This window comes from Musca autumnalis, unplaced genomic scaffold (assembly GCF_047663935.1).
Source record: "Musca autumnalis isolate F117 unplaced genomic scaffold, ASM4766393v1 scaffold_2, whole genome shotgun sequence".
Taxonomy (NCBI): domain Eukaryota; kingdom Metazoa; phylum Arthropoda; class Insecta; order Diptera; family Muscidae; genus Musca; species Musca autumnalis.
In genome coordinates, this window is record NW_027411755.1 from 206,915,698 (window position 1) to 206,929,704 (window position 14,007).

The 14,007-nt window shown below is 40.6% G+C and overlaps 1 protein-coding gene across 5 annotated transcripts in view; it reads right to left on the reverse strand.

Annotated features, from left to right (window-relative positions):
- The window catches only part of Cdc14 (cell division cycle protein 14), a 237,123-nt gene that overhangs the window by 26,160 nt on the left and 196,956 nt on the right, over positions 1–14,007 (reverse strand). For all 5 annotated transcript variants that reach the window (XM_073970683.1, XM_073970686.1, XM_073970685.1 and 2 more), the window contains 4 exons: positions 4,485–4,750; positions 3,891–4,422; positions 1,751–1,889; positions 769–1,686 (listed from right to left, as the gene is read on the reverse strand). In XM_073970683.1, coding sequence (XP_073826784.1) covers positions 769–1,686; positions 1,751–1,889; positions 3,891–4,422; positions 4,485–4,750 — 1,855 coding nt within the window. The remainder of the gene's footprint in view (positions 1–768; positions 1,687–1,750; positions 1,890–3,890; positions 4,423–4,484; positions 4,751–14,007) is intronic.

The window sequence follows — 14,007 nt, forward strand, 5'->3', positions numbered from 1 at the left end:
CTGGGGGCTGGGTCCACGCAGCATGCAACAACATAGACCCTGTAGTAGTCCCTAACATGGACGATTTCAGATCAAACCTTGATATGCATGCACCCACTCTCGACATACATGAATCTCACTGAAGTTTGAGTGTGATGGATGTCGACACACTTGCTGTATGGTTCCTGGTCAATTCGGTATCGAAGAACACGCTGCCGTGGCATTTGTGATTCTCAAATCTTCAAAACACTGCGTTACTTTTGGAATGATAAGGGTTGTTTTCCTAGAACAAACCTAAGGTTACATATTTTCCCACAACATTCCCAAATGCACAAGGGAGACTTCTGTCATATCAATGACAGCACGCCGATTCATATTGGCATGTCTCACAACACCACTTGCATATAAGTTTTTCATGGCTGAAATACTCAGAAAACATAAGTCAACATTACACTTAAGGGATTACCATTACCATTGCACCACGTTGGTTCCCCTAACCTAAGGTTATCTTAACAACAGCAACAAATTTTCCACTTCATAGTATCGAAGAGCTTGGAGGTGGTAATTTAAGGTTGACTGACCTCTTAGAAAACTCTTTTAATTTCCAATATGGAATACAAGCATTGCGTATACATGTCGTCGTTAAGTATACGGCATAAATGTTAAGAGTTAGGCGGGAATGTATCGAAACTTGGAGCATTTATGACACCTACATTTGATCTCTTTTAAATTGAAAGTCCTAGTTATAGTCTCTAAAAAACTACAATTTTTTTAAATAAAAAAACTTACACTGTAGCACCACCAGACCTTGAATTATGTTGACGACGCATAGCTTTAATTTGATTAAGTTTATCACCCTGAGTTTGAGCATTTTTCTTTTCGATGGCCGCCTGGGTCATTTTAACTGTTGATGCTATTGTGGGCCTTTGGAGGGCAGCTGCCGGTTCATAGCTGGAGGAGGGTTTCTTTAATTTCTTTTCCGAATAAAGAGGTGCACCACCACCAACACTGGCAGACACGGCTGATGATGTTGCCGTTGTTATAGAATTATTGGCAATTAACGATGGCTCATTGTTATTGATGGGCGGTGTACGGCGCATGGTAAGTATCATTGCGGCAAGTGGTGATTGGCCCATTTTAACACCTATTGAAGCAAGCGAGGCATTTGTTGTTGTTGGTGTTGTGGTTTCCAAACGTTGCTGTAGTTGTTGCTGCTGTATGCTGGGCGATTTACGCCTTCTCGATACAATAAATGTTGAATTAAGATTTGATGCCGTTGAATCTTCTTCAGTTTCGGTAACATCATTATCATTGTCACTGGCACTTGTTGGCGGTGTAATGGCACCATCTTTACTGCTCATCAATACGCGAGAACGTGGTGTTGTTGTTGTGGTGGTTGTGGTGTTTGTCGTTAACGTATTGCCTATCGACGATGGTTTATTACCATTCTCATAGGAATCGAGGGAATCCAATTGATTTGAATCCGTTTGATCTTCATGCAAATGCATGGTATCAACTTTTTGTGATATGCCTTTGACGCGGGTCATTAACAATTCGGTATTGTTTTCCGTATTCACGAGTAACTGGCCAGCAGTTACGGGACAATTTTTATACACCAAACTGTAAATGCCAAATTTATGTACAGGAGTTTGTGAGCTGGTACGTTTACGCATACGTTCACCTTCGGACCAAAGCCAGGATTGTTTGCTAAAGGAGGAGAAGGAGAAAATGATGATGAGGAGGTAATACAAACTAGAAAATAGTTACTTACTCTTCCATCCACTGCTGTTGATGTCCAATCACCGACCCAGGACGACACAAACGCAACCATGCAATCGCTTCCAGAGCTGAGAAATTGTAATGTTTCATAATGTATGCCCCAATCAAACTTCCAGTGCGACCAAGACCAGCTGTAAGAAACGAGAAAAATTATTTGGTGAGGAGGAAGTAATACGTATTTAGCGTCACTATCTTTGAGATAATGGTCTGTTTAGGGCCTTGTCTTAGATATTCGATGTTCCGGATCATTGTCGTTGATATAATGATCATTTAGGGACATAATCTTTAAGGTGATGTCCCACAAGGCTCTTTATCTTTAAGATAATGCTTGTGTAAGGCCTCTATCTTTGAGATAGTGGTCGTTTAAGGCCACTATCTTACAGATAGTGGTCATTTAAGGTTATTTTCTTTCAGATAATGCTCGTTTAATGCCATTATCTTTCAGATAACGGTCAATTAAGGACATTATCCATTAGATAATGACCGTCGGAGATAATTATATTTGAGATTATGGCCGTCATACGTAATTATCTTTGAGATATTGACCGTCAATGTTCATTATCTTTAAGACAATGGCCGTCAAAGGTAATTATATTTGAGATGATGAGATATCAAAGGTAATTATCTTTAGGATTATGACCGACCAAGGTCATTCATTATATTTGAGATAACGGCCGTCAAAGGTCATTATATTTGAGAGTGTCATATGTCATTATCTGTGTCATAATAAACCGTCAAAGATCATTATCTTTAAGATAATGACAGTCAAATACCATTACCTTTGTGATAATAAACCGTCAAAGGTCATTATCTGGGAGATTATTCCCGGCAGAGGTCATTATCCTTGAGATAATGCCATACAGAGGTCATTATCTTTGAGATAATGGCCATCAAAGGTAATTATTTTTGAGATCATAACGTGAAATGTCATTATCTTTGAAATAAACTAGCAAAGGTCATTATACTTGAAATAACGGCCATAAAAGGTCATTATATTTGAGATAATGACCGTCAAACGTCCTTATCTTTGAGATAAGGTCATTAACTTTGAGATAAAAAACCGTCAAAGGTTATTATCTTTGAGATAATGACCTAAAATCATTATGTTTTAGATAATGACCGGCAGAGGCCATTATCCTTGAGATAATGACCATCAAAGGTCATTATCTTTGAGATAATGACCATCAAAGGTCTTTATCTTTGAGATACTGACAGTCGAAGGTCATAATCTTTGAGATAGTAAACCGTCAAATGTTATTATTTTTGAGATAATGGCCGTCGAAGGTCACCAAAGGTCATTATCTTTGTGATAATGACCATCAAAGGTCATTATATACGATATTATGACAGTCAAAAGTCATTACCTTTGTGATAATAAACCGTCAAACGTCCTTATCTTTGAGATAAGGTCATTATCTTTGAGATAATAAACCGTCAATGGTTATTATCTTTGAGATAATGACCGTAAAAGATCATTATCTTTTAGATAATGACCGGCAGAGGCCATTATCTGTGAGATAATGACCATCAAAGGTCATTATATTTGAGATAATGACCATCAAAGGTCATTATTTTTGATATAATAAACCATCAATGGTTATTATCTTTGAGATAATGACCGTAAAAGATCATTATCTTTTAGATAATGACCGGTGGAGGCCATTATCTTTGAGATAATGACCGTAAAAGATCATTATCTTTTAGATAATGACCGGCAGAGGCCATTATCTTTAAGATAATGACCATCAAAGGTCGTTATATACGATATTATGACCGTCAAATGTTATTACCTTTATGATAATAAACCGTCAAAGGTCATTATCTTTGAGATAAAGACCAGCAAAGGTATTTATCATTGAGATAAAGACCAGCAAAGGTCATTATCTTTGAGATAATGACCGTCAAATGTCATTATTTTTAAGATAATGACCGATAAATGTCATTATCTTTGAAATTATGACAGTGAAAAGTCATTATCTTTGTAAAAATTACCGTCAATGGTCATTATCTTTGAGATTATAATCGTTGAAGGTCATAATGTCCTATAAGTATCATTATCTGTTTCATCATGTCCATTATCTCTGTGATAAAAAAAAAACCATTATCTACGACACAGCAATTCTCCGACTTACCTTTACAATGCACTGCAATGGCACCCTTTGTCGTTTCACATATTTGCAGGAATTTCTTCAATATCAAATCACTTGGCGTACTTCCGTCGATAAAAAACAGATCCTTATGATCGAAACCGGCATTCTCAAAACTGGAGGCATGATAAACCTTGGCATTCAAGCGGATAATTGTCGTTACATTATTACTGCGAAAATATTCAAAATATGTTTCGGGTGAATGGCAAGGATAACCGTTTGGCAGTGTTTTAGATTTTTGATGTGGCCCGCAGAATGCAATAAATTTTTGTGGTACAATCCAATTGAAGTCGCCATTCTCCACACGTTCATAGTATTCATATTCCTCGGCATCGAAATCTTCAAAGTTAAAGAACCCCGCCTTCATGGCTTTCGCGACGGCGTTGAGACAATCGATTAGGGAAATTTTATAACCACTTGGACCATAGGAGGCATCGCAGAAACGTGTATAGGCAGGTATGTCACCAATGACCAGGGGTCGATAGGCCTCTTCGGGTGATTTGTTTAAGTAGATTATCTATAAAAGAACAAGAGTTTTATTACTTATGATGTGTTTGTATAAGAATAATGACGGCTTACCGAAAATGCTCCTATTAGATATGCAGCATTAACCCTTTTTGCCGGATTCATGGATGTGTAATGTACAATCTTCTTACTCGCCAAGGTTTTATTGTTCAGCTTGGCATTTAGCTTCTGACAATAGCGATACAGCATACAAATATTCAAGGGCCCAAAATCATTGTAAAAATTCTCATAGATGAAATCATCATCGATGCTGAAGTAATGTGTGCTGGGTGTATTTTTGGGCTTGAAATTCTTTTTGAATGCCACAAAATATAAGCGATCTGTAGGAGAGAGAAAAAATACATCAAAATTTTAGAATTTCCAACGATTTTAAGGACAAAGGTCAAAGATCATTATCTCTGAGATAATGGCGTCAAAGATCATTATCTTGAATGCCACAAAATACAAGCGATCTGTAACAGAGAAAAAATACATTAACATTTTTGAATTTCTAACGATTTTAATGTGCAACATGCTTTTTATCGCCTTTTCTTTCTTTTAAATTAATTTTGCTAAAAAAGGGTATTTCTATAGGCCCTTTCTGAGAGGAAGAGCTTCTATAGACCCTTTCTGAGATGAAGGGTGCTTCTATAGACCCTTTCTGAGAGGAAGAGTGCTTCTATGGACCCTTTCTGAAAGGAAGGGTGCTTCTATAGACCCTTTCTGAGAGGAATGGTGCTTCTATAGACCCTTTCTGTGAGGAATGGTGCTTCTATAGACCCTTTCTGAGAGGAATGGTGCTTCTATAGACCTTTTCTGAGAGGAAGGGTGCTTCTATAGACTCTTTCTGAGAGGAAGGGTGCTTCTTTAGACCCTTTTCTGAGAGGAAGGGTGCTTCTATAGACCCTTTCTGAGAGGAAGGGTGCTTCTATGGACCCTTTCTGAGAGGAAGGGTGCTTCTATAGACCCTTTCTGAGAGGAATGGTGCTACTATAGACCCTTTCTGAGAAGAAGGGTGCTTCTATAGACCCTTTCTGAAAGAAAGGGTGCTTCTATAGACCCTTTCTGAGAGGAATGGTGCTTCTATAGACCCTTTCTGAGAGGAAGGGTGCTTCTATAGACCCTTTCTGAGAGGAAGGGTGCTTCTTTAGACCCTTTTCTGAGAGGAAGGGTGCTTCTATAGACCCTTTCTGAGAGGAAGGGTGCTTCTATGGACCCTTTCTGAGAGGAAGGGTGCTTCTATAGACCCTTTCTGAGAGGAATGGTGCTACTATAGACCCTTTCTGAGAAGAAGGGTGCTTCTATAGACCCTTTCTGAGAGGAATGGTGCTTCTATAGACCCTTTCTGAGAGGAAGGGTGCTTCTATAGACCCTTTCTGAGAGGAAGGGTGCTTCTATAGACCCTTTCTGAGAGGAAGGGTGCTTCTATAGACCCTTTCTGAGAGGAAGGGTGCTTCTATAGACCCTTTCTGAGAGGAAGGGTGCTTCTATAAACCCTTTCGGAGAGGAAGGGTTCTTCTATGGACCCTTTCTGAGAGGAAGGGTGCTTCTATAGACCCTTTCTGAGAGGAAGGGTGCTTCTATAGACCCTTTCTGAGAGGAAGGGTGCTTCTATAGACCCTTTCTGAGAGGAAGGGTGCTTCTATAGACCCTTTCTGAGAGGAAGGGTGCTTCTATAGACCCTTTCTGAGAGGAAGGGTGCTTCTATAGACCCTTTCCGAGAGGAAGGGTGCTTCTATAGACCCTTTCTGAGAGGAACGGTGCTTCTATAGACCCTTTCTGAGAGGAAGGGTGCTTCTATAGACCCTTTCTGAGAGGAAGGGTGCTTCTATAGACCCTTTCTGAGAGGAAGGGTGCTTCTATAGACTCTTTCTGAAAGAAAGGGTGCTTCTATAGACTCTTTCTAAGAGGAAGGGTGCTTCTATAGACCCTTTCTGAGAGGAAGGGTGCTTCTATAGACCCATTTCTGAAACAACGGGTGTTACTATAGACCCTTTCTGAGAGGAAACAACGGGTGTTTCTATAGACCCTTTCTGAAATAACGGGTACTTCTGTAGACCATTTCTGAAATAACGGGTGCTTCGATAGACCCCTTCTTAGAGGAAGCGTGCTTCGATAGACCCTTTCTGAGAGGAAGGGTGCTTCTATAGCCCTTTTTGAGAGGAAGGATGCTTCTTTACCTTTTCTGAAAGAATGGGTGCTTCTATAGATCCATTCTAAAAGAACGGGTGCTTCTATAGACCCTTTCTGAAAGAACGGGTGCTTCTATAGACCATTTCTGAAACAATGGGTGTTTCTATAGACCCTTTCTGAAACAATTGGTGTTTCTATAGACCCTTTCTGAAATAACGGGTGCTTCTATGGTGCTTCGATAGACCCTTTCTGAGAGGAAGGATGCTTCTATAGAACCGTTCTAAAAGAAATGGTGCTTCTGTAGACAGTTACTGAAAGAAAGGGTGCTTCTGTAGACCCTTACTGGAAGAACGGGTGCTTCTATAAACCCTTTCTAAAAGAAAGGGCGCTTCTATAGAACCTTTCTGAGAGGAAGGATGCTTCTATAGGCCCTTTCTAAAAGAAACGGTGCTTCTGTAGACCCTTTCTAAAAGAAAGGGTGTTTCTGTAGACCCTTTCTAAAAGAAAGGGCGCTTCTATAGACCCTTTCTGAGAGGAAGGATGCTTCTATAGGCTCTTTCAGAGAGGAAGGGTGCTTCTATAGACCCTTTCTGAGAGGAAGGGTGCATCTATAGACCCTTTCTGAGAGGAAGGGTGCTTCTGTAGACCCTTTCTGAGAGGAAGGGTGCTTCGATAGACCCTTTCTTAGAGGAAGCGTGCTTCGATAGACCCTTTCTGAGAGGAAGAGTGCTTCTATAGACCCTTTTCTGAAAGAATGGGTACTTCTATAGATCCATTCTAAAAGAACGGGTGCTTCTATAGACCCTTTCTGAAAGAACGGGTGCTTCTATAGACCATTTATGAAAGAACGGGTGCTTCTATAGACCATTTCTAAAACACTGGATGTTTCTATAGACCCTTTCTGTACCAATGGGTGTTTCTATAGACCCTTTCTGAAACAATGGGTGCTTCTATAGACCCTTTCTGAAATAACGGGTGCTTCTATAGACCATTTCTGAAATAACGGGTGCTTCGATAGAGCCTTTCTTAGAGGAAGCGTGCTTCGATAGACACTTTCTGAGAGGAAGGGTGCTTCTATAAATCCATTCTAAAAGAACGGGTGCTTCTATAGACCCTTTCTGAAAGAACGGTTGCTTCTATAGACCATTTCTAAAATAATGGATGTTTCTATAGACCCTTTCTGAAGCAATGGGTGTTTCTATAGACCCTTTCTGAAATAACGGGTGCTTCGATAGACCCTTTCTGAGAGGAAGGGTGCCTCTGTAGAACCTTTCTGAGAGGAGAGTGCTTCTATAGACCCTTTCTGAGAGGAGAGTGCTTCTATAGACCCTTTCTGAAAGAATGGGTACTTCTATAGATCTTTCTGATAGAATGGGTGCTTCTATTGATACTTTGTGAAAGAATGGGTGCTTCTATGCACCCTTTCAGACAAAAGGGTGATTCTATTTCCCTCTTTCTGAGAGGAATGGTGCATCTATAGTCCCTTTTTGAGAGGAATGGTGCTTCTATAGACCCTCTTTCTGAGAGGAAGGGTGCTTCTATAGATCCTTTATGCTTCTATGGACGCTCTATCTGAGAGGAATGGTACTTCTATAGACCTTCTATATACTTAATGATAAGAAGTGTGTTTATATAGAAGCTTTCTTAAAGAAAAGTAGCTTTTCAATTGTTCTTCACGGTTTTAATAAATTATTTACAGCCAACATTTGTCCCTCAATTAAAATTTCGTTATGACAGTTATGGAAGTGTGAATGTCGCATGCAACCAAAAAAATACAACAAAAATTTTATGAATTTTATTCATTCATGCATTTTCCCTGAGGCCAGCTCCAAACCAAAAAAAAACACAAAGCAAAGAGAAGAAGAAATTTCAGTTTAACTGATTGCAATGTTCAACACTGCAACTTTTCCTAAAAAGTTAACAAAAATAAATGTGAACAAAAGGCGTACATATGTATGTATGTTAGTTGGTTGGTATGTAAAATTAAATATACAATGACTCGCAGTACCAGTTTATATTTCAAAAGAGTTATTTTTGTGGTATACTTTTAGGGGGGATTTGCATTTAACATAGTCATTATTTTGTGAAGAATATTTACTAACGACGTACGAAATTCGGAAAACAGTGCACCAGCTGCTTGCTGCTGGCTGACTGATTTAAATATAACTGCTATGACCTTTGTCCATGACTTTTCTTGGTCCTTGCTTTTGTTTGTTAGTTGCGTGACTAAATGACTGACTGAGTTTTAATATTTTATGCAAAGATTTACTTATCAGAAAATTTACATTTTTAAATAATGTATTATTTTATTAAGTCAATAAATAATATTTCGCAGTGAGAGTATCGAGACAAAAAGCATTTATTATTCTCTTGTAGTAGTTAAAGTAGAAATGGGGATCAATGTTTATAATTAAAGCATACTTTTAGGTAACAAAAAACAGCTGATCAATTTTCAATTTCTTAAAAATTCACAGCCGTAAGAAATTTATTTTCGTTGACACCATGGTTCTCTCACCTCTGTTATGACTTTTGGTGATAAATGAAATTCTTGTGTGTTTCGACCGACAGGCAGAAGGCCTTGCCGATGGTGTGGTAGTGCTGATATGTGGCAAATTTTTATCAATCCTGTCTCACCTTTTGCAAAGGGCTTTGGTACTACTGGGAACATGACAACGGTCATGGAGTTAACCCAGAGAAGACGGATCTTGTATTATTCTCAAGGAAACGCAAAATTCCCGTTTTCCAGCCTGTAGTTTTGGACGGAGTTGCATTGGACAACGAATATCGAGGAGCGGTCGAACAATGGACTCGCTGTACTCTACAGCTGCAAGAACTTAATTGGGAAAAGCTGGGGATTGGGACCACAAATCATACAATGGCTGTATGCAACCGTTGTCCCACCCATCTTATCCGACGGTGGACTTGTTTGGTGGCCAGCACTGGAGAACAAAGCGTAACTGTCCAAACTATCAAGTGTACAAAGGACTGCATCAAAACTGATTTCCGGCATAATTAAAAGCACTCTTCAGGCCGTCCTAAACGTTGTTATATGGATCTCCAACCTCTGCACAGGGCATCCTAACTAATCCAGTTTCAAGCGGCGAGAACAGCTTTTAGACTACAGGAAGGAGTTAGGATTGTGGCGGTGGTCACACTTCGGACATGCGAAAGTCCTTAAATGACATATTTTATGCCCAACTCATTCAGTTGACTCTTTATCTGTCATCTTTCCAAGTAGAGACAAATGGGCTGAAAGTATTTCCCCTCTGGACGGTCTGGCAATATACACAGATGGATCCAAGATGGAAGAAGGCCCTGGCACCGGCGTTTTCTGCGAGAACCCACCATTTAAACCCTCATACAAGCTTAACGATAGCTGCAGTGTCTTTCAGGCAGAGACTCTTGCTATCAGGAAAGCTGCAGAATTGATGAAAGGATATGAAATTAATCTTACAGGACCTGTTACTATACATGTCGACAGTCAAGCCGCCCTCAAGGCTCTCTAGTCACGGACCATTAACTCTCGAGCTATCCTTAACTGCAGGAAATCCATCCCCCAACTTTCTATCGCAGCATAAAAAGGTCAAATGCTACGATAAATCAGAGTAGTTTTGGCAGAACTACGTAGACGCCGTTCAAAACAAGCCAAGCATGCGGTACAGACCCGCACGACACACTGTACATTTTCAGCTGCCTTGTCAAGGCAATTCAACTAACTTCAGTAGCTTTGAGGTTACTTGTATTTCAAGGTTCGCAGTAGTGTACCAACTGTATTTGAATGGAGCCACGTGAATACCTGGCCTTCTCAATGAGTATTAAGCTTAGTTGTCAAGCCCTTGTCGTAGTAAGGAGCCTATGATTCTGTATCTCACCAAATTAATATATCATGGATATACGAGCTTTTACAAAAAAAGAACCAGAAAGTTAATCTTGGACTGATGCAGGCTGTTCCATCCACCTTGTGACAAAGAAACGGACGGTAGTTATGTGCTCGACTGACATCCCTGACGACATTTGGGATAATGTATTATTGACTGACCCTGTGCCATTGGGTCGAACGTTACAGACATACATACATATTTACCCACAACATCCCCGAAGGGACAAGAGAGTCTTCTCTCATATCATTTAGGGCACACCGATTAAATGATGATTTGGGACTTATTTTATCGCAGAGTCCGAACGGCGTATCTTACATGGATGAAATACTGAGAAAATGTAAGCCAACATTAAAATGACAAATGGCTTTTACCCCTCTGAACGCCGCACATTCGTCAATCATAAGAAAGCTGATTGGCCGAGTTTCAGAGAGTTCACCAATCACCGCTTCGGAGAACTGCCCAATCCTACTGATGTTCGGGTAGCGGAAAGGAGTTCCGAGACATAATCACTGCTGCAGCCGCTCGTCATATCCCTGCTTGTCGAATACCCAAAGTAAGACCAAACTTCCCAGCACAGGCGACGGGATTAGCAAATGAGCGTGATGAGCTTCGTCGAGCCAACCCCAATGACCCCAGAGTCAGGGAGCTGAGACTAGAAGTTAACAGGCTGGTCGGCGGTCATAAGCGGAACAAGTGGTTAAATCATCTGAAGAGTTGCAACATTGGAGCCGGTATAGGTGAATTGTGGACAACGGTTAAGTCACTCTCGAACCCTGGAAGAAGGGAAGATAGGACCTCAGTCACGTTTGGCGACGTTACGTTGACTGACCCGAAGAGGTGCGCAAGTTATTTCAATCGACAGTTTGTCGAGCACCCCGAGAGTAACAGGGCGAAGAGGAGAGTATTACGTCGCATTAGATCTCTTCTTGCCGAGGATGATTGCACGATCCTGGCGTCGGGTACCTATCCTGATGACATCTGTGAGAGACTGAACAAATATTTAAGCGATCTTACCACCTTTTTCCATTCGAGGAATATGCAGATTTCCGCCACTAAATCTACAGCCACTCTGTTCACCACATGGGCATCGCAGTTTGGACGTGAGTTGAATGTCGTGGTCGTCGGTAGCAGAATTCCGACCACAAACTGCCCTAAATTTTTAGGGGTCACATTCGACCCTACATTCACGTCGTGCGCACACGCCACAGCTATCTGCGACAAACTGAAAAGCAGGAACAAGGTCCTCAAGTCCCTAGCCGGCAGCACTTGGGGTGCAGATAAAGAAACCTTGTTGACCACATATAACGTGATATGTCGGTCTGTGGTAAGCTCTGCGGCTCCAATTTGGTCCCCGAGATTATGTGATACGAATTGGAAAAAGATTCAAACCTGTCAGAATGCCGCCCTGAGAACAGCAACAGGGTGCCTCCTCAAGTCTTCAGTGGACCATCTACATGAGGAGGCAAAGATTATTCCAGTAAAGCAAAACAATGAGATGCTTTCGTTGCAGTACCTGCCATCTTGTGGGTAGGCCCGACACATTCAGGCAGATCAGGGAGGATATCCATGCTCTAGAGGAAGAGGTACAACGATACAGGAGAGAACCCCTAAATCAACAAGCATATCAAGCAGGTTTGAATAGCATTCACACGGACGCAGTTGCCAAGGCCTTAAGCAATTATAGTGTGAATAAAGTACTCGGAGTACATCCCCCATCTATCGCAGCTCAAGAGCGTCAGCTGCCACGACAAACCAGAGTAGTTTTGGCTCAACTACGATCGGGATATTGCAGTCGCCTAAATTCTTACTGGGCGGAAATCGATCGCGCCGTGCAGGACATCTGCTCAGTATGCGGCATGGGCCAGCACGACACAGAACACCCGCCAAACCTACCTATCTAACTCCAGTGGATCTGTGGCTACATCCCAACGAAGAGCCAGATTGAAAAGAGGAACGAACATACAAACATAATAAAAAACACTGTTACAACAACAACAACATAGATTTGCTCAGGGGGATCATACTCACGTTATCATTGGAAAGCGTATCCAGACAGCTATCCCCTAAGCTAATAAAATCTTTTGAAAATATAGCCCGATGTCGCAATATTATTCGTTTTTGGGAATGGCCCTGCAATAATATAATTGTTCCACAAACATCCCATAAGGGACAAGGGAGACTTCTCTCATACGATTGAGTGCACCCCGATTCATATTAGCTCAATGATAGGGGACATACAGTTTATCGCCGAGTCCGAACTACGTGTCTAAGACACCACTTTTGTAGAGAAGTTTTACATGGCTGAAATACTCAGGAAATGTCGCCAACATTACTGAGGGGTATTTTGCCACCGTTGAAAAGAGTTTTGATGTTGCCTGGCCGGGGAATCGAACCCACGACCTTATGTGTGCAAGGCGGGTGTGCATACCATTGCACCGCGGTGGCACCCATGTAGCGATATTTACCGTTTTTGCGAATGACCCTGCAATAAGGACTCTTATTTTGACCACAAATCCTTTACGGAAAATTCTGCCAGGACGACATGGGTAGCATTAATATCATTCCCGTTTTTTGAAGGATCCTGAAATAGGGACACTTATTTTGACCACAGATTCTTTAAGAAAAATTTTGCCAGGACAACATGGCTATAATTGGGATGCTCATCGAGCTAACTATCTTCTGGGCAAATAAAATCCTTACAAAATATTGCCCGATGTCGCAATGTTTACCGTTGTTTGGGGTGATCCTGTCTTATTGTCCTGACAAAATTTTCCTTAAGGGATCTGTGGTCAAATTAAGTATCCTTATTGCAATGTCATTCGCAAAAACGCTAAATATCGCGACATCGGGCAATATTTGTTAAAGATTTTATTAGCTCAGGGAATAGTTGTCTCGATACGCTTTTCAATGATACCCACGTTGTCTTGGCAGAATTTTCCTTAAGCGACCTAAAAAGGATATTTTTTTACAAAGAAAAACATTTTTAGTAGCTCTGTTAATTTTAACAGTGCTCTCCTTACGAGCGGTTAAATAAAGCGTTAACAGAGCGCTTTGTGTCTTCGCTAATTAAATACGAATTTTTCATAATGGACATATGAAATAGCCGATTTACCAATTGATAAGTATCAATTGATGAATCTGTTAGAAAATACTTCTGTTGTGCTGGCAGAATTTTCCTTAAAGGATCTGTGGTCCAAATAAGTGACATTATGCAGGGTCATTCCCAAAAAAAAGTAAATATCGCGACATCGGCAATATTTTTAAAGATGTTATTAATTAGTTCAGGGGATAGCTGTCTGGATAAGTCCCAATGGTACTCATGTTGTCCTGGCAGAATTTTCCTTAAGTACATAAAAAGGATATTTTTTATCAAGAAAAACATTTTTGAATAGCTCTGTTAAGTTTAACAGTGCTCTGCTTACGCGCTGTTAAATAAAGTGTTAACAGACCGTTTTGTGTCTCCGCTACAGTGGTTTGTGTCTACGCTAATCAAGTACAAATTTATCTTAATGGTTATATGAACTAGCCGATTTACCAATTGGTACCAATTGATGAGTTTGTTAGAAAAAAACTTCTGTTGTGCT